General features: G+C 42.7%; 1 protein-coding gene across 5 annotated transcripts in view; it reads right to left on the reverse strand.

Moving 5' to 3' along the window:
- The window catches only part of MYO1E (myosin IE), a 933,795-nt gene that overhangs the window by 271,538 nt on the left and 635,710 nt on the right, over positions 1 to 26,547 (reverse strand). For all 5 annotated transcript variants that reach the window (XM_069624389.1, XM_069624388.1, XM_069624387.1 and 2 more), the window contains one exon: positions 245 to 326. In XM_069624389.1, the coding sequence (XP_069480490.1) occupies positions 245 to 326 (82 nt within the window). The remainder of the gene's footprint in view (positions 1 to 244; positions 327 to 26,547) is intronic.

Raw genomic sequence — 26,547 nt, forward strand, 5'->3', positions numbered from 1 at the left:
CATTTCACAAAATGGATGCCCCCATGTGCTTTTTTTGAGCTTGATTTGCTAAAAATTTGACGTAGGGACTTGGGAGAAAAAAAATTGCCAATCGAATTTTTTTAATATTGCCTATCTATTTTTTCAATAAAACATTTTGAACGAACCATTCCTTTAACAGAGCTTGCTTATTCCACTCTTACCTAAAACTTGCATTCAATCTTTTCTTTCATCAAGCAGCTGTAATGCGCCAAAAACAACACACCTTGATTTTACTGCTGGCGGTAGTTGGACGTCCTTTCTTGTCCGCCTGAAGACTCTCGGGGAATCGGGCCTTTATGAAGGGTCTGGAAAAGAACAAACATGATGTTCAGCTTAGCGATAGTGGGTCAAAGCAAGTAAGACAGCTCAGTGGGCAGTGTGCCTGCCACAAGATCGCACTTCCTGGGCCAATATCGCATTTTCTGTGTTGCGAAAAGGAGTCGCTTTGATTCTGGTTACAATATCAGTTGTTTCTAAAGGACTATCCCATAGTTTGGAAACTTTACAAGCAATATCTAAGGGTAGTTTAACCAAAAGAGCCAGTTTGAAATAGCAGAACCACCTAGCTTCCAACATTAGACAGTTTATTTATTTGTATATTTGTATAGCGCACCAAACCCGCAGGCATCAGGGCGCTGTTACAGACATTTATAGGCATTCTTAGGTTACATTAGGATTAGTACAGTGCGAGCTCAGGAATACAATGCATAGTTCAGTTACAGAGAGCAAGTTAACATTTCTTGGCAGAAAGTAATTTCTTGGCAAACAGGCTCTGAGTTCAAAAGGGATTAAAAACAAGAAAAAAAGATAAGCAAGTGCCAGTCTGCAATTTAAACGGGCCTCATTCCAAGGAATTACTAACAAACTCCTATTACGGCCACTCGCTCCAGTGGAGTTTCCACAGGCGGCAAGGGGCTGTTAATCCCCATTTCTGAAGCATGTAGCACCCCATGGGGATTTTGGGGATTTCCAGGAGCAGTGATTTCTCAGTGGTAAATCCACAGATTTTTGGGATGAAGGATTTATCTGAAACTTTATGCTGGGGGTAAATCATTCACTTCACCACCAAACTTGTAGTGCAACAGTGTTTGAAAGTGGTGGGGAAATGGCAGCAATTCCATTACTTCCATCTTACTAAAACCTTTTCCTGTACCACCGTGCTTGTAATGAACCCCCATTGTGCCAAATGGATGTACAATTCAAACCACTGAAAACACGACACATTCACATGCCAAGTGTAGATGTGACCATCAGTACTGTTGCTCCCAGACAGGACCCGCCAAGCAACATGGAGGGCTAAATATTCCCCGCTTGTTTTTTTCTGTTATCTTTTTTCATACTCCAAAATAGCACAAGGGCTACGCTGGCGAAAATACAGAAAAATACTAGCCGTTAATAAAACATTAAAAAAATCGCGCTGCTCCTCTCAGTACTGGAGGTAGAGAGCATGGTTTTAGCATCACAAAAGTATGTATTCAGTAGCACTTGAGCAGTCAGAAGAGAGCTAATTCATGTCATCACTCATGTGTGGCAGTGCCCTGTTGGAGCCAGAAGGCTAAGATAGGCAGGGCCAAAAACAACATTTTAGAGCATGAGTGGGCACATCCCAGTCACACACAATCTCTACCTTTGGGCTAATCTTAGTTACTTGGGCCCTACTGAAGAGATTACACAGACAAATGAATAAAAAGCTTGCTACTGAGCTGTTTTTTGTCTCTCTGATAATGTGTTATTTTATGCTTCACACAAATATTTCTTTAGATGACAAAAAAAGAAATACAACTAAAGAATGGCTATACATATTTACAAGTGCAGTGGTAATTTATAAAGTGCTTTTTTGTGTCTGCAAAGTTATGCAATAAAAAAGGCAACTATTCGGCTCTGCATTCGGCTTCGGTCGAATACGTAGTCAGCCGAATACTAAATCTACTAATCCGGTACACCCGTAGCTCAGACGCGCAAACCGAGCTTGATGGATGATTTCTCTCTATCTTGTAAGTGAGCCAATGCTTTTATACAGAATAGCCAAATCCTTCGGCCTTGCTGCAGCCCTAAGACATATTGGGTCCACCAATGTCCTCCACCACCTGGTTCTCCTCTGTATGCCTGTTAGACCACTAGTAGAAGGGATGATGGGCCCAGAGGCACCCAATGAAGGGGCAAAAGTCTGTGTTACCAGCCTGGGTTAGGCCCCAAGCACCCTTACGTTGACCTCTCTCATTTTATCTTCTATGTTATCAATATGGAGATCCACTGCCACGATATTCTGTGCTACACAACCCTTGTTAGGCAGTTTTACTAAATTCCACCTGAGGGAGGACTATAGAAGACTCTCCTATTAATGTTCAGGACTCCAACTCTTAGTATAGGCCTGAAGTACCCGAAAGGTTTGGTAGCTATGGCTGAGCAGCCAGGCTTGTCTTAGGAGAGAGAGAAGGGCTGTAGTAGAGTACAAAGTCCTTTGAGCACACAGTCAAGAAGACACATACACACTTGCAGTTATGTATAAATAGAATTATGTATTAAACCTACTAGGCAGTGTTAAGTTCCCTTTTCAATTAAGGTAAGTAAAACAAACCTTGTATACATTTGTACGGTAAGGCTTTTGCAGTTGTAACTCAATTCAATGATACACCTTAAGTTGGAATGCAGTTAAGTGAGTTTCTTTAGGTCAGCAAAAGTATTACTCAACCAACAATCATAAACCGATAATACTGGTAAGTAAAAAAAAAACTTGCTACACACATTTACATTTATTAATTTGTACCGTGCATCCATTGACGTGGAGGCATACAGACGCTATATGATGGTAAAATACAAAGATGTACAAACACAAATACAACGGTCACTATGGCCACAAATGAAGTCTCTAAGGAGGAGGGTTACATATTTATCTGAATAAAAAAAGTTTTCAGTTTCTATTTCAATACAACGAGGGATTTACTTGCTCTGAGAATCGGTGGAACAGAATTCTGAAGTCTTGGTGCCGCTATAAAAAAGGCACTTTTGTTGACCTGAGTGAGCTTAGCTCTCCATACCACTAACATATTAGTGTTGTTGGATCTGAGTTTTTTGATCATAGGTTTCCTTTTCATCATTTCTGCAATGTATTATGGATACACTTATATAATAGTTGGAAGCTATTCAAGGGAAGTAAAGCACTTGGCAAAATAATACTTTTAAATCACTGGTTCAAGGACGCATGAATGAATCAAGACCAACGCCTAGCAGGTAAGACTTGCATTAAATTCACAGAGGCCTTTGGCTTTAAACGTCCTTCCCTATCTACTTATGAGAGTCACAGATTCAGACTGGAGGGCAACATTTAAGGCATAAGCTCCAGAATGTCAAGGGTTCCAGAGACTTGTAGCAAGTAAGTACAGTTCTTTGTTGGAAAAAAGGGTGTAGGGAACTCGTACTAGAAGGCTCTCTTTATGCGCACAGGCATTATGCCTGGGTGAACTTGTATGGGCAAACTCCCAAACGTATGAATTAGCACTCCAGCAACACAGGAGCAGCAAAGCAACTCTAGGTAATGTGATGAATCCTCTGGAGTCATCACTGAAACCCAGCCTAAAGTCTCCTCCCATGTAGCCAGGGGAAGGCAGCCACTACCTGATCCTGACCCTGGGGTGGTATTATGAGGGAGGATCACAAGGGAGGAGATGGTTGTTGGGACGATGTGGTGACTCCATTAGGAGGAACGCAATATTCTCCCCTTCTCTGTGAGGAAAACCCTATAATTCCAGAGTTCCTGATGGCATGTTGTCATTATTGAACTCCCTCCAGTTGTGAAACCCTAAAACCCCTCCTTGTCAAACATCCTAAACAGAATGCCATTCACACTTTATAGGTGCATAACACCATCATAACATCTTCTGTCTCTGATGTTTCAGATTTAAACACAAATGTAAAGCAATGTAACATTCAAAGCTTTGAAACGTCTATGGACTCCAGCTCCCATAAAGCCTTGTTATGACCCGGTCTGGGTCATAGTGATATAATCAGGATACAGTTGTAGGTATGCTTAATGGTTGCTTTATTCAGGTTCTTCAGTTACAGGTACAAATCAGGTCTCATCAAGTCCATAAGGAGATAGGAACAAATCATGAGGGAAACCCACTGGCTCCCACCACCCAGGCTTCCTTAGATCAACTGCCTGGGTTAGAACCCTTTCATACACAAACACTCCAAGATACCTCATACATTCCACAGATGACATCACCACATACATACAGCATTCAGAAGGTGAAACCATAACAAGGAAGGCTGATCCTAACACCTCCTTCCCTTATAAGGGAAGGCTATTCCCAACACCTCCTTCCCCTACAATCCCAACAGTACAGTGTCACACCTCAAACACACCATGACCTGAATCCGTCATCACACCTAACCATCAAAAGGCCTCATGTACAAATATTCTGCCAGTCACTCTAAAAGACCAAGAATATAACAGCTGGACAACCAGGCGTAACTAACAATCCGGTAACGGCACCCCACCATCTAAACAACAACAACTTCTGTCCTTCAAAAATCACGCATCACCTTCCACCCGTCGCCGCCACCAACGGGTCACCAGCCTGCCACACTGGAGCACAGACCTGCCCCTCTGGGCTACTAACCAGCATGCCATACGCCACCTGGGAAACAAAACACCTCCCGTCCACCACTGCCACTGGTAGACCTCAGGACTGCCACACCTGAGCACAAACGGCCACCTATACGGGCTGGCACGAAGTCCACTACACACCTACAAGGAACATGTCTAACCTACTACACCAGACCATAGACTCATGGCAACTAAAGAGACAGGCGCCTCCAATCAACCAAAACACACTCACTTGACTCATCCTCAACCACTCAACATTCATAGCAACACGGAGAACAGAGGCAACCAGTGGAGAACCAGTCAACCATACCACCATACTTCCTTGAGATGTTGGCCAGACACCTCGAGCCCTCATAGCTACTGAAAACAACCAGGTAACCCCACTCCCAAGATGTTCTGTTGCCATGCTCCCAGAACCACCCAGAACAAAATCCAGGGTGACTCCAGAAGCAACACTTCAAGTAAAACAGTAATAATGACTCACTCACCTTCATGGCTCAGCACCAAAACACTGTCCTGACTCCTCTGAGCCACACAAATCACTACCCTGACTCCTCTGAGCCACGCAAACTACTATCATGACTCCGCAGAGCCACACCAATCACTATCAAGACTCCTCTGAGCCGCTTGACCAGACTACCACTGGTCACACAAATTCACTACCTTGACTCCGCAGAGCCGCTTGACCAGACTACCACTAGTCATACAATTCCCTACCATGACTCCTCTGAGCCGCTTGACCAGACTGCCACTGGTCACACAATTCACTACCATGACTCCTCTGAGCCGCTTGACCAGACTACCACTAGTCATACAATTGACTACCATGACTCCGCAGAGCCGCTTGACCAGACTACCACTAGTCATACAAATTCACTACCTTGACTCCGCAGAGCCTCTTGACTAGCCACAGCCAGTCCACACGTCACACTGGTTACATGCATGCCATGCATCTTCAAACAGTTTTGCAACATAACCACTCAACACTTAAGAAAAGACATGTTGATACTAATAGGTGGAAATAGTGGGGTGTGGGCAGGGCCCTACCCACACTCCACATCAAAGAACATGTCCTTAAAATATTTTTGGCAAAACTAAACGCATGGATATGACATTACTCAGAAATTATTTCTATGGTGTCAAAATCTATAAGTCCATGTTGTCCATTGCAGGAAACAACGCTACAAGCTGCAAAATCCTCAAAATGGTTAAGAACTAGAGAGATCATGAAACATAGGATTAACAGACATGAATTGCAACATACTTCATTACTCACATACTGCAAAATTCTCAACATTATTATGAATGTTAGTGAGATATGTCAAACTAACCCTCCATGCCTAAAACTAAACAGTTTTAATGCAACCTTTTCTGAAACATTCCTGGTGACATTTTAACAGTTCACGTTGCCACCTTTGCCACGAATCCTAGCTGCAAAGCCTCAAAATTGGTTAAGCTCAATATTCAACTTAACTGCAGTATTCTATACATGTCATACATGCATGCGATCTAATCCAATCATCCACGAACACCTCATCAACCTTCCATCCCAAAATAACATCACCAGTATTCCGGAATAGTAACGAAAAATACATCAATTCAATCACTGCATAGTGTCCATTAGTAAAAACATTGCCGTGCATATGGCATTACATGGGTGATGTTGAAACAAGAAATACCCGATTCCCACACCATCGTGAAATCTTCATTCCGATGTGGCGTTTAGTTTCTCTTTACCCCAGCGAATCACATGCTTCATAGCTGCAGTGCCAACAGTGTACATAAGTTCAACCTTGCTTGATTCATGCAGCATTTCAAAACCGAAACTGGACTTCACGCACGTCATCACGCTCCAGGCGCATCGACTGAAGAATCGACTATTTCCTGGTCACGTTTTAACGCGTTGGTAGGTGCTTTACTTTAAGGACGTTCTCGCCGTCATCCCACTCAGCTGAGCTGACGGCATCCAGATTTTCAGTGACGCCAACAGCCTGTGCGCAATCAACATTCCGAATTCCACTCCATTGCTGAATCCACCAGCCACCATGCCTACGTCATCATTGCAGCAAAGTAGACAGAGCAGCACAGAGCTCCGCTGTCCCAAAACGGCCGCCTCACTCGCACAGAAGAACAGATGGGGGCACACGCACATCCATCAGCAGTTTTTGGTGAGTCATACGCTTTCTTTGATTACGGTAACTGTAAGATGTCGCTGCACTTTCAGCAGAATGCGATCGATCACGCTCTCCTAAGCATCTTCCGTGGCGCACACATACATCCCCAAGACACCGGCAAGGTTCACACTGTTCTCATTGCGCAGCTACCAGAATGGCCACAGCTCCCAGGGTGCCCAAGTCCTGGACAGCCTCTTACACTCACCGGAGCGCTCTGCCAGGGCTCTCCTCTCTGGCCCACTGCTGGTGAGCCAGTGGCAGTTGGCAGGACAATCACCTCTGCTCCTAGGTACTTAGCAGGGCACTGGCTTTGTTGCTAATGAGGTGATCGCTTTACTGCCTCCTGGGTGCCTCTCTTTGCTTCTTGCAGGCCCCTGCGTGCCTACCAGGGCTTCCACATTTCCTTAGCCCTGGGTGCTTCTTTGCGCCTACCAAGGCACTGTCACTTTCTCAGCCCTGGGTGGTGGGACTCTTCTTGGACCATGGGGGGCAGTGGGTTCCCTCTCCTTGTACAGTCCCTCACTTGAACTTCGCTCCTGCTCTGCACCCCCCGCAGCAGTATCTCCTTTCTCCTTATCCTGGACCACACACACACACACAGGTACCTGTTGCCTTGTATCTTCAGGGTCCATCCAACCAGTCCTGTTGGAGACCAGTCCTCGTCGCCAATTGTTATGACCCGGTCTGGGTCATAGTGATATAATCAGGATACAGTTGTAGGTATGCTTAATGGTTGCTTTATTCAGGTTCTTCAGTTACAGGTACAAATCAGGTCTCATCAAGTCCATAAGGAGATAGGAACAAATCATGAGGGAAACCCACTGGCTCCCACCACCCAGGCTTCCTTAGATCAACTGCCTGGGTTAGAACCCTTTCATACACAAACACTCCAAGATACCTCATACATTCCACAGATGACATCACCACATACATACAGCATTCAGAAGGTGAAACCATAACAAGGAAGGCTGATCCTAACAAGCCTCAAGTAATGAGAGGAGGAAGGAGTGCTGCCTAGTTGTCATACTAGCAATCAGGTGCGTGGGACATTTAAACTTGATGAACATCTTCAATGGAGGAGAGGAGAGCTGCAGAACAAGAGAAGCGGGAAGCGTGAGCCACAGCAGGAGGAGAGAAACAGACGAACCATGCTGAAAAAGCAAGGCGCTTGCAGGCAGATGCCTGGAGGCGTGCTTTACCGGAGGAACAGAAGGCCGTTGAACGCACAGTGGGAGAATTGCTGAAAGGCAGACAGCTGACGCAAGGCTGTAGAGGATGCGGTCTTGTGGAACTGCCTCGGTTCCATCGCCGAGGAGCTGGGAAACCGATGCGGGAACTGAACGAGGGTCTACATGGTCAGGGAAGCTTTCCCTGAGATGGAACTTCGCCGAAGCTATACGTTTCAACAGTGAGTCGGCACAGAGGAGTTGGAGGTTTCGGGAAGTGTCAGCTAACATACAAACAATTGAATAGTCCTTTTGAATACTGACCAAACAGATTGCAAAGGCATCGATTGTTCCATCGCCGAGGTTCACTCACCGAGGAGCTGGGAAGCCGATGCGGGAACCGAACGAGGCTCTACATGACCAGGGAAGCTTTCCTCGAGATGGACCTTCGCCACCGCTACACGTTGCACCAGTGAGTCGGCACAGAGGAGTTGGGGGTTCCAGTAAGTATCAGCAAACATACGAACAATTGAATAGTCATTTTGAATAGCAGCCAAATAGATTGCAAAGGCAAAGATTGTTCCATTGATGAGGTTCCATTGCTGAGGAGTTGGGAAGCCGATGCGGGAACCGAACAAGGGTCTACATGACCAGGGAAGCTTTCCCCAGATGGAACTTCGCTGCAGCTACATGTTGCACCAGTGAGTCAGAACAGAGGATTTGGGGGTCCGGGAAGTGTCAGAAAACATACAAACAATTAAATAGTAATTTCGAATACTGACCAAATAGTCTCCTTATTCCTTATAGGAAATATCAATTTGGGGAAAATTGGAACAAGCATTGCCACCAGCCAAAAGACATTAATGAATAAGTTGAAAGGCAAAGATTGTGCAAGTCTCCTTATATGAAATGTCAATTTAGGGAAATTGGAACAAGCATTGCCACTATTAGTGAAGAAGTAGAGAGGCAGATGTTGTACACATGTCATTGTGAAATGCCAATTTGGGGAAAATTGGAACAAACATTGCCACAAGCAAGAACTAGTGAAGAGGTTGACAGAAATAACTTGAACAAATCTCCATATATAAGATGTCAATATGGGGGAAGTTGGAACAAGTAGTACTTGAAGTCAAGAGGTATAAACAGTGAAGGAGTGCAACTGTGTTATACTTAGAAAGAAAGTGAGCATTGTAGGAAGACCTTGTGAACAAAACACATCAGGCAGTGAACCCTTTCTGGAGAAAGATACCTGGCAGGAGAGTACACCAGGGGATCTGCAAGATACAGCACGGGGGGGATTCCTGGCAGGGGAGTGCACCCGGTAATCCATAAACCTATGAAAGAAAGAGACACAGTGAAAGATACGTGTGCAGGAGAGTATACCAGGAGATCTAAAGTGTCAATTGAGGAATTTCTGGCATGGGCGTATACCAGGAAACCATTCTTGGAACAGTAGTGTGAAAGAGCCATTTTGCCATTGTGTCGTTTATGAAGCAGTTGTGAAAAATAGATATGTTTCCATCATTTAAGGTTGAAGAGACTTATTTTGCTATCTTCCAAACAGTGCTGTGCGAAAACACATTTCTACTATTTCTAAGGAATCATTGTCTGGAAAAAGACACCTGTTTGCCTTAAGAAAGTGCTTTATAGACTTATTTTGCTATCTTCCAAACAGTGTTGTGGAAAAAGACATTTCTATTATTTCTGAGGAAACATTGTTTGGAAAGAGACACTTTTTGCCATTCTTAAGAGAGAGCTTTATGAAAGCGACATTTCATCTACTCACTTTAAGAAAGACGCTGTGGTTATCCTACCTGAAATAATCCAGGGGAAGGGAACCCCTCCTGGATTCAAGAATTATTTGTTGAATTTTCATAATTGTTTTATATACACTTTTTATTAAGTAACATTCAGAATATTTTCTTTTCACATTTGATTGTTTATGTGTGAGGGTCAGTTAAAGTATGGGCACACGGACTGTTTACTTTAGTTTCCTAGGTAGAAAAACTTCCTTTAGGATAAGGACAGAAAGGCCTTTATCCAACCCTTTTAAGTTAATAAAATGTCAGATGTTGAAGATATTCTAACTTTCTGCCTGCCTCTCATTTCTGACCCCCTTTGGTAAGTTCTACCAAGAGTCTCACAATAGTACCTTTAGAATGAAGAAGTTGCAGCACAAAGCTTCCATGATGCAGCAGCAGCAGACCCGGTTATCGGATTCTTGGTCAGGTATACTGAAGAAGGGACACTGGTTGAATCTTTGCAGCAGCAGTCAAGTGAAGAGGCTTCAGACAAAGGATTCTTCATGATTCTGTGGTTTTGGCACCCTTTTCATAGCACCAGTGAAGAACGGTTACAGCCCGGTCGACTCAGCTTCCTCTCTCGACCCAGCCTTCAGATGAGGGGACTTAAAGGAGTGGAATCTTGCCTCTGGAGGTCTGGAAGGAGTCCACCAAAGTTTCAGGAGGATTCACTGCCCTGCACACTGGCCACAGGCCACAGGGTATTGGCGGTTTGCAGCCAATGAAGGTCACAGCTAATCGTGGGATGGCTTGAAATGCAGGTCTTCTTCAGACTGGTTGCACCAATCTAAGGGAGGAAGTCCCCCAGATAGGAGTTTCCCTCTCACTTGGAAAAGAGGGCTGGAGCAGCAGCAGTCACTCAGATGGTTCTGGCGCTCTCTGGAGGTAGCTGCAGATGTAATTCTCCTCTTCAGAATGAATGTTCCAGTGGCCGACTCCGAATTTAGCAACAAGACCCTCGCCTTTCATGCTGGAACCCAGCCATGCAACATTCCTGCTGTTAGTCAAATGTGAGGTGGGGGCTGTCCTTTCAGCAGAGCCCGCACCCCAGTTAGAACTGGATCCAAGCAGGTACACTGGAGGACAAAGACCTGTGAAGTTTCAGAGACCTCTCAGTTTCCTGTCCTCCCATACACACTGGTACCTTTGGGCAGACTTCACAAAGGGATCCTGGCGATGACAAAAGACACACAAGGACCCCTGCCACCCAGTATGGCAGACAAAGGACCAAGAAAGAACAAACTATTGTGGGTTTGCGAAAAAAGAAGAAATGAACCATTTTGGATCAATGGTGTTCCATGTGAGCCTTACTACAGCGGCAAATGCTGCTTGCTTTGTAGGTTTTACAAAATTGGTAGAAAAGTATCCACTGCCACCAGATACTCAGATGGAATTCTTACTGTAACCAAAAAGTTACAGTAGAAGGGAAAACGAGACACTAAGTGCCTCGTCAGCACTCCCCTTAAGGTGGGGGGGGGTGCTGATTTCACAAGAAAAGTTGTAAATTGGATAAAAAGTACCCTCCCATCCTTGGGAGCAGTAGTTCTTGCAAGGGATAGAAATATAACCAAAGAGGGAAGCTCAAGGAGCTTCCAGTAACATGCCACATAAGGTGCTGTGTACTACAATAGGAAATTACAGATGCCATAGAAAAAGATGGTGGAAAGTGACTCCATCAAAATAGACCCAAAAAGTGGTGCCCAGAGTAAAAAAAATAAGAATGGGGACATGGGGGAAAAAGATTCCCACTCACTCATGAGAGTCAGAAAAACCCAATAGCTCAGCAAAAAGTGCTGGGGCACTCACCAGGTGAGGAGATAATCACACAAGATGGAAATTCTACCTAACACTCCTCAAATCTATTGTTTGACTCCCAAAGGCCCTGCATATCTGCCACTGTGCCTTCTATTTTCTTTAGCCTCATTTTGATGCAAGGTTTCAGTCTTCATGACTCATCCAGAGTTCAGCAACTTTGACGTGCAAGGCGACACTTCGTCCTTCAGAACCCTCCATACCAAGGGTGGCATCCAATCACATAGGCTGCTTCCCTGAAGGAAGTCTGAGCTGGGAAATATTCTCTGTCCCTTTTTGCTTGTATGACCGTTATCCTTCCCAAAAGGATTTGCGCCTCAATTCTTCTACAGTAAATGGGTGAAGAATCTTCACCACTCAACAGATCCTTCCAGTTTGATAGGCGGTCTCGTTTGGGATCCTAAGAGTTTGTGTGAAGAAGGCCACACCCCACCACACTCAGGATTAACTTAGCTGCAGTATTTATTGGCTATTTATAATGCGCCTATACACAAGTGTTTCGAGGCTCAAGAAACAGTATTCAGGTCTCATACTGCCCAACACTGTGACTAGAACTCAAACCCGCCCTGCCCCCTCGGAGTGCCCCGCTATGCTAAACACCCTCACACTCTTGCCAGTGCCACAAATCTGGATCTCGTTGTCTGATTCCAGGGGGTCAGGTCTAAATGGATATCAGTCGGTTGAGCACATTCCACAAGAGTTCACCCTCCCCTCACTCGATTCACTTTGGTGGCCTATGCCAACTGGCTTTCAAGAGAGTGCAGTACATCCTGGAAAATATTTGGCTGTATAGGGGGAATGGCTTTGCTGACAAGCATAGTGCCACAGCCACTCTTTTGGAGCATGGACTTACGATATTGATATTGATAATCATATTTTATTTCTATCGTGCTCGTACTAAAGTGTTTCACGATGAGTCTGTGTCCTGATCTTCTACACCGGGTTTAGGCTCAATGCACAAGGTCAAAACAGGGCTAGTGGCCCCAGCAGTTGAAACGTGCTTAGCCGCTTCTTTATTTTTTGGAATACTTCTAATATCATAATTCGTTTGAGATCATCGATCCATTCTTGTGTCATTGTTTTTCATTACCACTTTCTTGCATTTTGTCATACAGCTATTAAAATTAAATCACAAACCAGATACTTTTGGTTCATATGAGAAGTAGAATATTTGGATGACATGGCAGCTTACAATGCTATTAGCAAGCATTGGCTACATCACACATAGTATTTTTTTGTGTACTTCGACTCGCCATTCTTTCCTCTAGTCCCTTGTTAATAGTCCACCTTCATCCTTCTGCTTGACCATAGTCCTCCTAAATCCTAATCCTTTGTCATTGTCTTTCCCCTACTTCATGTTATTTTTCCTTGTTCCTTTGTCAGTCTGAAATCCTACAAATATCCATGAATCCTAGCCATTACGGACACTCACCCTTATCTTACTCAATTTTTCTTGTGACATGAATATGTCTGTTTTGTTACCAGAGTTTCCCCTTCTCTGCCCTGTTTCGCTTTCCCTTTCCCCTCTCATCCCACAGACCACGGTCTGGTTGAGCCTTGAGCAGCGACACAATATGGCATTTTAAGACCACTCCAGTGGTAACGTGCTGTATAAAATTAATGTAACTTAACAGTCCTTTGGCACAGTCCTTGCCCATCATCACAACCCTTTATCATAGTATTTTCCCTTTGCCACAATACTTTGTCATAGTACTTTGTCACAATCATTCTCTTTCATCATAGTCCTTTGTCATAGACCTTTTCCTTCATCCTGTAACTTTACCAAAGTCCCTTGCCAATGTCCTTATTCTTTGTCATAGTGCTTCATCAGAGCCCTTTGTCACAGTTTTTTTCCTTCTTCACAGTTCTTTCTCATAAACCTGTGTCATAGTCCATTTCCTTTGTCATGGGCCTTCTCTGCTTTCTTCTTTGCTATAGTCCTTGTCCTTCATCACCATCCCTTGCCATAGCCCTCCTCCTTCACCACAGTCCTTTGTCCTTCTACTAGTCAGACCGTCTCCCTTTCCCTCCTCCCATGCACTGCCTCAACACACATTTTTCTTTTCCACACTCCCTACGTCCCTGTTTGTCTCTCGTTAGTTCTCTCTCACTCTTACTCCCTCTTTCCAGTCCTCTCATTGGAGAGTGTGTTGCAATTTGGCGAGGAAACTGGGCAAGACAAGTTACAGAAATACTTAAAAGCTGCACAGAGAGTTTGTAGAGGGGGTGGATGCTGAAAACATAAAATGGGATGTCATCTATGGGGATTTCACTTGGTTATGCTGAAACAACCACCCCGTAAGCCTGCATTTGGATCTGTGTGCAGTATTCTACATTTAGCAACTCTGGGCCCCCTTAGAGGGTTTGGGGTACGCAACGTATGTTCTGTTATCGATTGTGAAACCAGCAGGCAAGTAATGAATAGAGCAGCTGCTTCAGTTGTCCCAGAATTAAATGGAAAGGAATGAAGGCTGCACCTATCATGCTTAGCCAGAAATGCGCATATGGCCTTCATACGATCAGCTCTTCCTTTCATATAAGTTGGTTTGTTTATTTATAAAGCACTCCTCACCTGAAGGTATCTGGGCACATTACAAGAATATGCAGTTTCTTTGTTACAATGCATAGGTTTACAAAGTTATGATCCAATAGAGTATAATACATAGTCAAGAAGCATGTTTACATGATTGGTGATGCACTCTTTGCATGGCTATGGCTGGTAAACTGGTGATGGGCCTTGGTACAGCACAATAGTCTAATGCTGCTGCAAATTATAGTTATCGCGCAGAACATCATGCCCTTCGACTCGTGGTATCCTATATCATGTGCGCCTGTATTCCTTTACGGTGTGGTTCAGTCCTACTTTCTGGCCCTCTAGTAAATGGCTTGATAGGGGTTACACCATTTTGGTGGACATCGTTTACGGTCCTGGGTAATTCAGGCTTGAAAGTATGTTTTAGAATGATTGAATATGTCATGCCCGATGGTACAGAGATATAAGCATTGTATAGGTGTCCGTAGTAGGCTGCGCAAGCTAAAGCCTTTGCGTCTCAGCTGTGGAATTTGAAAGGTAGGTGTTTAATTGGCCAGCAAACATGACAGCTAAGGTAATACCAGTCACGTGATGGGCAGCCGTTCACCTTGCTTGTTCTTCAAGCTGGGCCTGTTCTTTATGGGGCCAACAAAAATTAATGTCTATAAATGAAAAATTAAATTAACACTTGCAAAAGACAAAATAATTGACTTTGTCAATGCTGGTTTAAATAGTGCATAGTATCTAAACACTAACAATGAGGGAAGGGCTTGCCTTAATAGGTTGATAAACTACTTTGGAAACCATCAAACTCACAACACTCCAAAACTTGGAATGCATGGGCCAGGAAGAAATATGTGGTTGTCATCGGCTAATTCTCCTTCACAAGCTGAAACATATCTGGGATTGCCTGTGCTGCTGTGCAGCAGAATGAATTAAGCCTATCAGTTGGGACTGCCCCTTTTGGGGGTAGGGCCCCAATATTGACTTGTATCTGGTGTTTCCTCTTCTGTAATGGTGAAGCAGAGCTACAGAGAGGGGAATGGAAGACTGCCCAGACCCAGAACCGACACTTACAGTCAACGCTGAACTCATAACGCCCGCGGACGTGCGGGAGGCGCCCCAAGCATAAGATAAGTGAATTCTGAAAACGGCCAATACGTCATTCTTTGTTTCTCACGCGTGTTACGCCTCTGTGCTTCACAACAATTGGTTTTCAAGTTAAGAACCATTCGGCCCTCGCAAGGGCGAATAAGTTGAAGGGAAGTGTGAAAACACACTTTGTAATACATGAACGCCAAATAGAGTGTTAGCAATTAACTAGCAAATAACTAGCAACTGTCTGGTTTTAGTCCCATACAACCAAGAAAGGGATGCTATATGTCAGCATTTTCATTGTTTTTTTGTTACATGTTAATTAACTTGTGCTGAGCATATATGTTCAATGTGTGGGTCAAATCACCCTCATTGCTTTTTGTGTGAAATCCATGGCTTGTATATATAGGAAGTAGGCAATAGGTCCAGGGTTAGGAGTTAGGATTGCCATTCAGAGTCTTTTCCCTGTGCTCTCCCTACCTATCCAATCATGTATCCTAACCCTCTTTCCGGTTTTCTTAAAACCCCTATACCTACCCACAACCTCTTCTTAACCACCTTCCCCTCATTGGCTGCCTCGTTGTTACTGGTTATCCAGAGCCAGGAACCAGTGCCAACCTTGGTGGGAGGGTCATATTTCATTCGGCTTCTGTGGTTACGGAGGGTGTGTGAATTGAACCCCCTACGTGTGACAGCCCAAAGGTGGCAGATGAGTACTCTCCCACTTTAAATGTTAAAGTGAGTTACAAAAGGGAGAATAACACATATCCCTACCATACTAAGGGCGGCCCTTTATAACGGGGGTTGACTCAGAATCAAGCGGCAAGACAAGTGCAGAGGGGGCTGGTGTGCAACTCTTGATTGTGAAACAATCACTTTATTCCTTTAATATTCCTTCATGTGCGCCTGTATTCCTTTACGGTGTGGTTCAGTCCTACTTTCTGGCCCTCTAGTAAATGGCTTGATAGGGGTTACACCATTTTGGTGGACATCGTTTACGGTCCTGGGTAATTCAGGCTTGAAAGTATGTTTTAGAATGATTGAATATGTCATGCCCGATGGTACAGAGATATAAGCATTGTATAGGTGTCCGTAGTAGGCTGCGCAAGCTAAAGCCTTTGCGTCTCAGCTGTGGAATTTGAAAGGTAGGTGTTTGATTGGCCAGCAAACATGACAGCTAAGGTAATACCAGTCACGTGATTATTCCTTTAATAATATAATATTTTGAATAAGAGCATATTCACAGGAAGTATCACCATACCTTTGTCAGCAACTACGAAATGCTATTTAGGATCATTAGTATGATGTAATTAGTTAAGACTCTTTGGCTGAACAATTCAAGATCAGGTTATGGAAAGTGAAAAAGGGAGAACAATCTGTTGTTTTATATTTTAACTTACAATAAACAATAAAAGTGCTTGGTTTCAGCCATTCTGAAGCTACATACTCATCCCAAGTGCCTATATATATATATATATATATGAGACTTATAAGCGCTATAATTCAAACAAAGTAGCGTATCTGAGAAAGAGTTTCAAAATTGCAAGGTAAGATTTATTTTGTGCATATCAAACACTCGAGCGGACTTCAGGTTCATCCACAACCAGTATTTCATGGTGAGTGGAGAAGTGAAGTACCTGAATAGTACACGGCTTCTCCTTTTCAAAACGAAGCCTGCATCAGCATAGGTCATTTTGTTATTCATTTGCAAGAGATGACAACACAAATATGTTCAGACTACATACATAATAATGCCCGAATCCCCAGAAGGCAGAACAAATTGCATATTCAACAGATATTATTGTTATACCACTTTAATTATGGCTTTAATTATAAGCTCTTTCTGCCAGTTCACGGACAGTGACTTATGTTTGAGGCCTTAAATACAGAATCCACTTGCCCTGCGTTTCAACAATGGTCACCCTATTTGTGCAACCTTAATAAGATAACTTTCATGCGTGTAACAAAGTGGAAGGGCTGAACACTATGACTCAATGTGTAACTAACCTCTGCTTGGTGCAGTCAGCGTTTACATAGCATTTAAAGAAGAGAATACAGCCATATTGGAAGAGCCTAACCTACTTCGCTAGATAGAAGGACCCGTCCTTGATGTTGTTTTAACCTAAGTTTATCAGTGAAGGCCAGGCAGCTAAAAACATGCCCTCTACACAGACCCAGTCTTTTCTTGTAATGACTGAAAGAGGAAGCTAAGAACACATTTCTATTTTGTTTCTACACAATGACTGACAAATGCGACCACATTTTAAATATTACTAAATTAATTGGATTTTAATCGTGAAAAAGGGATTAGTTTAGGGCTAACAAAGATGCATATTATTATTGTAGTCTAATATATAACATTAGTGGCTGTGTAGTTATGGTTAAGTTGCTATTTCCATAGGAAGAGCACTTTTTGGGCAGCTTATAACTTCGCTCCCCCTGGACGAATCCTCACCAAACTTTGCAAAACAAGTATATGGGCCACTCTAATTTAAATTTGGTGCCAATCCGTCCAGCACTTTTCTTTAAAACGACCAAAAAGTATGTCTCAAAAAATTAGTGATATCTATGTCTGCTCCGCGGTCATACTTCCGTTTGCTCCGCGGACAAGATACCGATTGGCTAATCCATAGCGTCATGTCTGTGGACATGTGACGCGTTCACTGATTGGATGCTGAAGAGCGTAAACTGCGTCAGATTGTTTTGATGCACCCGCCATCTTTCATTCATGTTTTGGTGTACGCAGCCATTGCCGCTAAAACATATAAAAGAACACAACATTGCACTTGTTAAACTTATGAAATACTGTCTGGGAAGGTGAGGGTTAATGAGGCTGGGGTGGGATGTGGCAGCAGGAAGTCAAAAAGTGATGTTTTTCTGTCACCCCAGTCATACGGTAAATTGGAAGTTGTTGCTCAATATAGTGTCCGTAAAGTATAGGCAAAGAATTACTGTGTCTGTGTTACAATTATTTAAAATAATATTGCAGTCAGACTGGCGCCCTGGAGTTTGACATCTGAGGCAGCCACCTGTTTGATGGAAACAGCGGGTCTGCAAGTGTATGGGAGTACCAGTTTTCATGAATGCGTTGAGACATGTTGTTGCAAAGTCAGAATGTATTTGCATTCTGAGTGAAGGTCACTTGCTTTGCTTTTTTGGTTGCGAGCTCAGTAGGCCCACGCATCCGACTGAACCCATTTTTGTTCTTTTTGACCTTGAGCGAAAGGCAAAATTCAGTAGGAATGCAGGGAGTGAAAGTTTTCAAAAAATACCATTTGATAAGGTTATGCATTCAAAACGTTTGTGGCACATCAAGAAGAATCTTTGGTGCAAGCACATTGCTGTCTGAGTTTCACGAAGACAATGGAGACGGTGAATATCATGTAAGTTTGCTTTTGACGACTCTACACCGGAACGAGATTTACTTTTTTATTAGCTGAGCATTCATTTTGGCAATGTAACTGAAGTACTATCTTTCTGTGTAGTTGTCATTTTTTTTAGTCATGGAGAGTGCAGATTCTCAGCGTTTGTAGGCTATCGCTAGTTTCACCCATGTTCAACGTTAATATTTCTTTAAAATGTCATGTATGACCACATTGATTTGTGTATCAGTTTCCACGTTCTTTTTGTCTTTTTTGAAATTGTTTGCTAAAGGTTGGGTATTGATATGTATTGTCTGTTATGTTTTCCAAACAGCTACATCCTGCCTTACTGCGATTGCCATGGATTGCAGATGCCAAGTGATGGATTTTTCTCACGCCAGACGCACGTACTTGTTACTGGTTGCCTAACTGTGACTGTTTTGTGGGACGATTGCGCAGGCTCCATTTGTCCATTTGCTGCAGTGGCCATTAGGAGTAACATAACATCTTTTATGGTGATCTTGGCCACAGTTCATGCCAACATCTTGGAAATCATTGTGCGACAGAAGCGGCTGCTTTATCGAAAACTAATACTTTGTGTATGGGAAAAGAACAATGTGTGCCTCACGATTAACATTTTCGATGACGACCGAAGAAACAAAGTTACTATTTGATTGAACATGGGAATAGCCCGATGGTCTTGGACAGTTTATTGTGAAATAAAAGTACTTTACAAATTGTAAAGTGTTAATGTTTTCTTTTAAAAACCACTCTATTACTTCTAAATGTGACGTGTTACGTTGTACGTCGCTGTGTGTTCATTTTCATGTTCTGCGTCACGGCACGTAGGTGCTTATGGGCAATTTTGGCTATGCTGGAGAGGAACGTCATCCAAAAAAGGTGTAGAATATCATTAGGGTTAGTTATGTGAAGAGATGTGGGAGTGTTTTCATATTTGACAAGTGTTGTAATGTAGTTAATAAAAATAGCAGTGTACCTTTACTGACTGAGGGGTAAGCTGTAGCCATGGGGAGTGGGCAGAATGTCGGTGTCATGGCATAAGGTCATGATCCGCACAATGTGGCTACTGGCCATGGGCAGAAGGGAGAAAAGATAGGATTAAAGTGGCCATGTCCACCTGGGACTGGATTTGTGGTAAAGTTGTTAGACATTAGGATACATTTGAAAGGGAAGAAAAAAGTGCTTGTGGTAATATGTTAACAGGGTTTCCTTTTTGCTTTTTACAGGCTGCCATGGAAAGCGAAAAAGGGCCCTGTATGGAACACCCGCCTTCCCTTTCTATGGTGGCCATCTTGGAAAAGGATTTTTCGTCCTAAACCGGGACGCCTGTGGCGTCCCGGTTTAGGACAAAAAATCCTCTTTTTTAGTAGCACGGGTTACTGCTTTGGAAATCTAGATTGTTAATGGTCTTCATCCCCCATTTTAGAGGTGGAAGGGGGGGAAATAATCCAGAGATCGCGTTATGCACTCTCACTTCGATTGGGCTCATAACTTGGCCTGCTGGCCCTTTATTCACTGTTCCAGTCCCTGGAACGGAGGATGAACGGTACAATATTCCCATTAGCATAACACAAACTGCAAATGGAAATGTTGGAAAATCTTATTGCGTCTATGTACTTTACTGAGAAATATAAAGTTGTTGGAGTCTATGCGATTTTTTTTATTTATATTTTTTAACTGTGAAAGGTGGTTCTTAAAGGAACATTTATTTTGTTTACGGATGGCTTTTTTTTTGGAAGGAAAGCTAAGAAGGAAAGTTGTGGATGGAAATGAGCAAAGAGGCACCCAACAGTAATATGGAGGGGCAGGTGGATGGGGGAAAATGTTGTGCGTGTGTTATTTGTAAAGTAGGGGCAGTGTTTTTCATGCTCCTTCATTACAACAGTGGTGCTGTTTCTTGGGGAGGGGGGAAGGCCTTAGCTCATGTCGTTTTCAGATAAATAGTACTTTTGCTAAAAGTATGTACTGTGTACTGCATTGTTAATGGCTGAGTATGAATAGGTGTTGGAGCTGTGCAAGGGAAATGTTGAAGTTGCAAGTCCCTACATCAGTAAAAAATGTAGTTCCACACTGGGTGTTAGTCTTAGCAGTGCACAGTGGTGGCTCGAGTTATGGTTGCTTAGCTTACCATAACTGGTGAATTTCAAGGGTTTTTCATTTTTACTTGGAACCATAACGTCCCGTTAACAACGTTTATTTTAGTGAATTTCATAGGTTTTTAGTAGCGCAACTTAACCATAACGTCCCTTTAACAACGTTTTTTTTACTGAATATATATATATCACGTGATCAAGCGCTCAGGCTGCTTAACTTAGGCGTCCTGCTGTTCTGTCTTCTATGTGCTGCTATGCTTTGTGCTGTGCATTTTGGTTTTTGCACAATGCATTTGGTTTTGTTATTTTTGTATTAACATTAAAAGACATTAGTAATTGTTACACTATGTCTGCGGTGTTTCTTCCGACTTCTTACTGAACCTGGCATTTGGTTTTTTTGGTGCCTGCGAGAGTGCGATTCGTTTTTTTTCCTCCCTTTCTGCTATATATATATATATATGATACATTACTCACCGTAATCGTATTTCTAGTGCTTGACATCTAGTGGAAGCTGCGGAGTATTACAGTTGTTGTTTTTGAAACTCGAAAATGGACGTCGACAGGGCGTGCCAGTAATAATATCCCTAGTGTGACGTCCCTGTACCCATGATCCCTCACGCGAACAAGTCCCTCAGATTGTTATTTTTTCTGACATGAGATAGCATGAGGTGTCGCGTGAGTACAGCTATATCCAAGCAGATACTATTAGACAAGCTCATAAGCATCCACGCGCCTTCTCCCCGAGGGGAGGAAGGATGGGTCGCATGTGAATCTAAGCAGATACAAGCATCAGAAATACGATTACTCTGAGTAATGTATCCCTTCTGAGGCTTGTGGAATCGGCTTAGATCACATGCTGTGCATAGATTAGAGAGCAGTGGAAGAAGGAGGTGGGATGTGAGAAGGTTCATGAGCGAATAAGTGTCTTAGACTCACTTGTCCCACTTGTGTATGTGTCTTGGAACGGGTGTCAATGCAGTAGTGCTGAGTGAAAGTATGTATAAAGCTGCGTGTAGCAGCTTTTCAAATACTGTGTAAAGGAACAATTGCAATGAAAGCCAGCGTGGCTCCAGTACCTCTTGTGGAGTGGGCCCTGGGCGTAAAAGGCAGTGTCTTATTTGAAAGGGAATAGCACAGTTGGATACATCTGACTATCCACCTTGAGGTGGCGTTTTTAGAGACACAATCTCTTTCTCTGCCTGGCGCAATGGAGACAAACAGCTGGTCTGTTTTTCTAAGCGGTCTGGTCTTGTCTACATAGTAGAGGACCGCCCTCCTCACATCTAATGTGTGGAGTTTTACCTCAGCTGAGCTTTTGGGTTCTTGGAAAAAAGCTGGGAGCTCAATAGACTGGTTAACATGGCATTTTGAAATAAAGTTATGTGAAAACCTAGGGTGGGTTTATAGAACCCGTTTGTCCTTATGTATAGTAAAGAAAGGATCCTGCACTGTCAGAGCTTGGATTTCACTGACCCTTCTTATGGAAGTGATAGCTACTAAGAAGACAGTTTTCTAAGTCAAATGTTTGAGACTAGATTTGTGCATGGGCTCGAAGGGAGGCCCCATGAGTTTAGTAAGTACCACATTAAGGTCCCAACCTGGTGGTGGGTTAGAAATTGGAGGGTGGAGTCTCTTTACCCCTTCCATAAATGCTTTAACTACTGGCACTTTCCAACATGACATCTTGTTATGGGAAGTGGTGTATGCTGATAAAGCTGCCAGGTGTACTTTTTTCAGGACTGGCTGGGTTAGTAACAGGAAGAGTAACAGGATTAACGTTGTGCTTTCAGAGCTGGCTGGGTTAGTTGTGCTTTCAGAGCTGGCAGGGTTAGTAACAGGAAGAGTTTGTACATAGAATTAACATTGTGCTTGCCCAAGTCAAGATGGAGCGAAAAAAACTTAATCTGATTGGTTAAAGGAACAATGATATGTTTGGTTTGCCTGATTGGTGGAAAGGACAATGGGTTTGATTCTTGGGAGGTGAGCAAGATTCTAAACTGCCTTTCATCCATAGAAATTCAGTGGCTGGTTGTACATTAGTTAAGCTCCTTAAGTAAGGCCTTTTCAGAGCTCAGAAAATCTACCAAAGAAGTAAGAATATCGTTAGCTGATCCAGTTTGAACAAGAAGACATCAGGTGGGATCGTTCTTTTAAAGATTTTAAGATTGTCACAGTGAACTTTCATTTTCTTTTATAAGAAAACTTAAAGAGTTAACAAGTTTCAAAATTATTTGAGAAAAGAGACATTTACAGTTAAAGTTATTATAAGGAAAACAAGCTTGAAGATTGTGCGTAGAAGTTTAAAGTTAATTAAATGCGTGTAATGTTCTTCAAGACTGTTTAATGTGTGCGCGAGCTCGCCAGTCGTTGTTTACGTGTTTTTTGAAAGCGCTCGGGTATTCAGAGCGATAGAGCGCGTGCCCAAATGAATTGCGCGAGTGAATTTTAGCGCGTGTACATTTTTAACGTGAAAGACGTTTCATGAGAAAGCGCGTGTTGGTTTGCGATAGAGCGCGTGCCCAAATGAATTGCGCGAGTGAATTTTAGCGCATGTACATTTTTTACGTGAAAGACGTCTCATGAGAAAGCGCGTGTTGGTCTGCGATAGAGCGCGAGTCCATTTTGATTAAGCGCAAGTTGTTTTTAACGCGTGAACTATGTTACGTGAATTACGTTTTGTTTCTCCGCGTGAGTTCGGTAGCGATAGAGCGCAAGTCCATTTTAACTAGCGCGTGTTATTTTTATCGCGTTTATGTATTTTTTCACACGCGCGGGTTTGGTAAAGAATCGCGTGTGTATTTTAAACGCGAGGACAATTCTTCACGTCTTCTGATTTCACGTGTTTAACGCACACGCTTATCAAGGAAGAAACTATACGTTCTTTGTGTAAATAAGGAAACAATTCACACGCAGAAGGAAAGCAGCATTCCAGAAAGTTAAAGAATATTTATTTAATGTAATTTATGCAAATGGAATTCAATACTTCAGAGAAAGACTGCATTTTATAAAAGCATTGAAAACTACATAGAGTTAAAAGAACTTTGAAGCAAGAAGAATATCTAGTTCTGAAAAGGTGTTTGCAAGGGCCATCACTTTAGGATTCTAAAGAGACTTGAGTGGCTTGAACTATATGCACAACACAAGATATTATTTACAAGATATCCCACACAGATTACTAGCCTCTAAGTCTTTTACTGAGGTTTAAGAGGTAAAGAGTTCAGAGTTTATTTAGAAATATTTTAGAAAAGAAGTTTATCTTATCATATAAGTACCCAGGTGTATTTGTTTACCACAGATACCAGAGCCTACCAGACGGTTGCAGGGCTGCAGTGTCTCCGTTGTTATTTTCTCCAAATTCCCCTTTCCCTTTCTTGGGGTTTTCAGCTCAGCTTATATTTAAGGGTTGAGAGGTGAACTCCTGGTGAGTGTGTGGGGCCAGCATCAGCTCCTGTGGAATTCAGTCAAGCCGGACCCGACAGGATGAAAGGCCCACGATAATTTTTTCCACCTGAGCTGATATGGATCCCACAGAGGCACTAGCAAGTTCCATAAGGGACATGTTTTCAGAGTTAAGGGAGGAAATGAGGGCTGTGCGAAAAGAAAACCAGGAATTACAAGTCAAGTTTGAAGAGTTAAACTCTAAGGTTACCCGTAAGGGTGAAGAAATTTCTTTGGAGTCAAGAGATTCAGAGGATCCTAGTAGAGAATAACCAGTGGTAATTAGAGAGGATTTGGGTGAAGGAACGAGTTCTCAGGGAAGAAGTAGGGGAAGTTTGAATATACCTATAGGTCCAGTCCCCTTAGCATCTCCAGAGCGTTTTGGGGGAGATGCCAAGAAATGCCAGATTTTCCTTACACAGTGTGAACTTCATTTCCTTTGTAGACCTGAAGCTTTTAATACAGATGCTTCTAAAATAGCTTTTATGCTGTCTTACCTTACTGGTGAGGCGGCAACTTGGTCAGTATTATTAGTTGGTCAAGAGAATCCTATACTAAAGAACTTGTTAGCTTTCAAGTTAGAATTTAAAAAGATGTTTGACAGACGCCAATTATCTCAAGAAGTTGATGGAGAACTATTAGAGTTAAAACAGGGAACCAAAGATTTAGTGTCTTACATCACACAGTTCTGATCTTTAGTATTAGAGAGCAATTGGCCAGAAGAGAAGCAATCCTCTTTGTTCTATAGAGGCTTGAAGGAGGAATTGAAAGATGCATTATCTACAATTGTTAATAGACCCACTTCATGTGAGGATTTAATTAATCTAGTCATACAAATTGACTATAGATTAGGGGAACGCAAGGCTGAGCGTAGAAGAGGAGGAGTTGAGCAACCCAGAGTTTTCCCTAGAGTTGATAAAGGAAGATTAGAATTTGTAAATAAAGAATTGAGAACTGGGAATGCAGAGAGAGTAAATAAAGTGAGAGGTCCTTTAACTAAGGAGGAGAAGGATAGGCGAAGACAGAATAATTCATGTTTATATTGTGGGAAATCAGGACATTTTGTTGGAAATTGCCCTTGGTGTCCAAAAACATCTGCATCTACTAACAGCTCCAGAAATCAGCAAGTGGCAAATACAATCCAAGCAGCGGTACCACATATTACATTGAATGTATCCTTGTATATTAAAGAGGAATTAAAGGGAAGCGGTCCAGTAGTAATAGATTCTGGAGCCCCTGGTAACTTCATGGATTGGAATGTGGTTAAAGATATGAATGTGCTTTACGTTGTAAAAAATATACCAGAGTATGTGAGAGCGGTGGATGGGTCTTCTCAGTTCATTTCTAAGTTTTGGCGAGCCTTCTGTACAGAGTTGGGAATTGAGGTAAAGCTTTCTTCAGGTTATCATCCACAGACCAACGGCCAAACAGAGCGAGTAAATCAGGAGTTGGAAAAATATATTAGAGCTTTTTGGCAAGAAAGAGGAAGTTGGGTAGATCTTCTTTGGCTAGCAGAGTTTAGTTATAACAATTCTGTCAACAATTCTGTCAAGGATTCTACTAAGTATTCCCCATTTTTTAGCAATTATGGTTTCCACCCACGATTTTTGAAAGAACTGTTGCCATCTGAGTATTCCAATCCAGAGGTTGAGCAGCGATTGACTTGTATTAGAGATGGTTTAGTGAAAGCTAAAGAAACTTTGGGAAAATCTTAGATTCCAGGATTGTTAGAGGTACCTTGCAGTATCTTATTGACTGGAAGGGATACGGGCCTGAGGAAAGATCTTGGGAGGATCAAACAGATGTATATGCCCCTCAATTGATAAAACAGTTTCACAAAAGGTTCCCTGCTAAGCCAGGCCCTGGGACAGGGCTTTGAAGAGGGGGGTACTGTCAGGACTGGCTGGGTTAGTAACAGGAAGAGTAACAGGATTAACATTGTGCTTTCAGAGCTGGCTGGGTTAGTTGTGCTTTCAGAGCTGGCTGGGTTAGTAACAGGAAGGGTTTGTACATAGAATTAACATTGTGCTTGCCCAAGTCAAGATGCAGCGAAAGAAACTTAATCTGATTGGTTAAAGGAACAATGATATGTTTGGTTTGCCTGATTGGTGGAAAGGACAATGGGTTTGATTCTTGGGAGGTGAGCAAGATTCTAAACTGCCTTTCATCCATAGAAATTCAGTGGCTGGTTGTACATTAGTTAAGCTCCTTAAGTAAGGCCTTTTCAGAGCTCAGAAAATCTACCAAAGAAGTAAGAATATCGTTAGCTGATCCAGTTTGAACAAGAAGACATCAGGTGGGATCGTTCTTTTAAAGATTTTAAGATTGTCACAGTGAACTTTCATTTTCTTTTATAAGAAAACTTAAAGAGTTTCAAAATTGTTTGAGAAAAGAGACATTTACAGTTAAAGTTATTATAAG

The sequence above is a fragment of the Ambystoma mexicanum genome, chromosome 11 (genome assembly GCF_040938575.1).
Source record: "Ambystoma mexicanum isolate Mex_15411 chromosome 11, UKY_AmexF1_1, whole genome shotgun sequence".
Lineage (NCBI taxonomy): Eukaryota > Metazoa > Chordata > Amphibia > Caudata > Ambystomatidae > Ambystoma > Ambystoma mexicanum.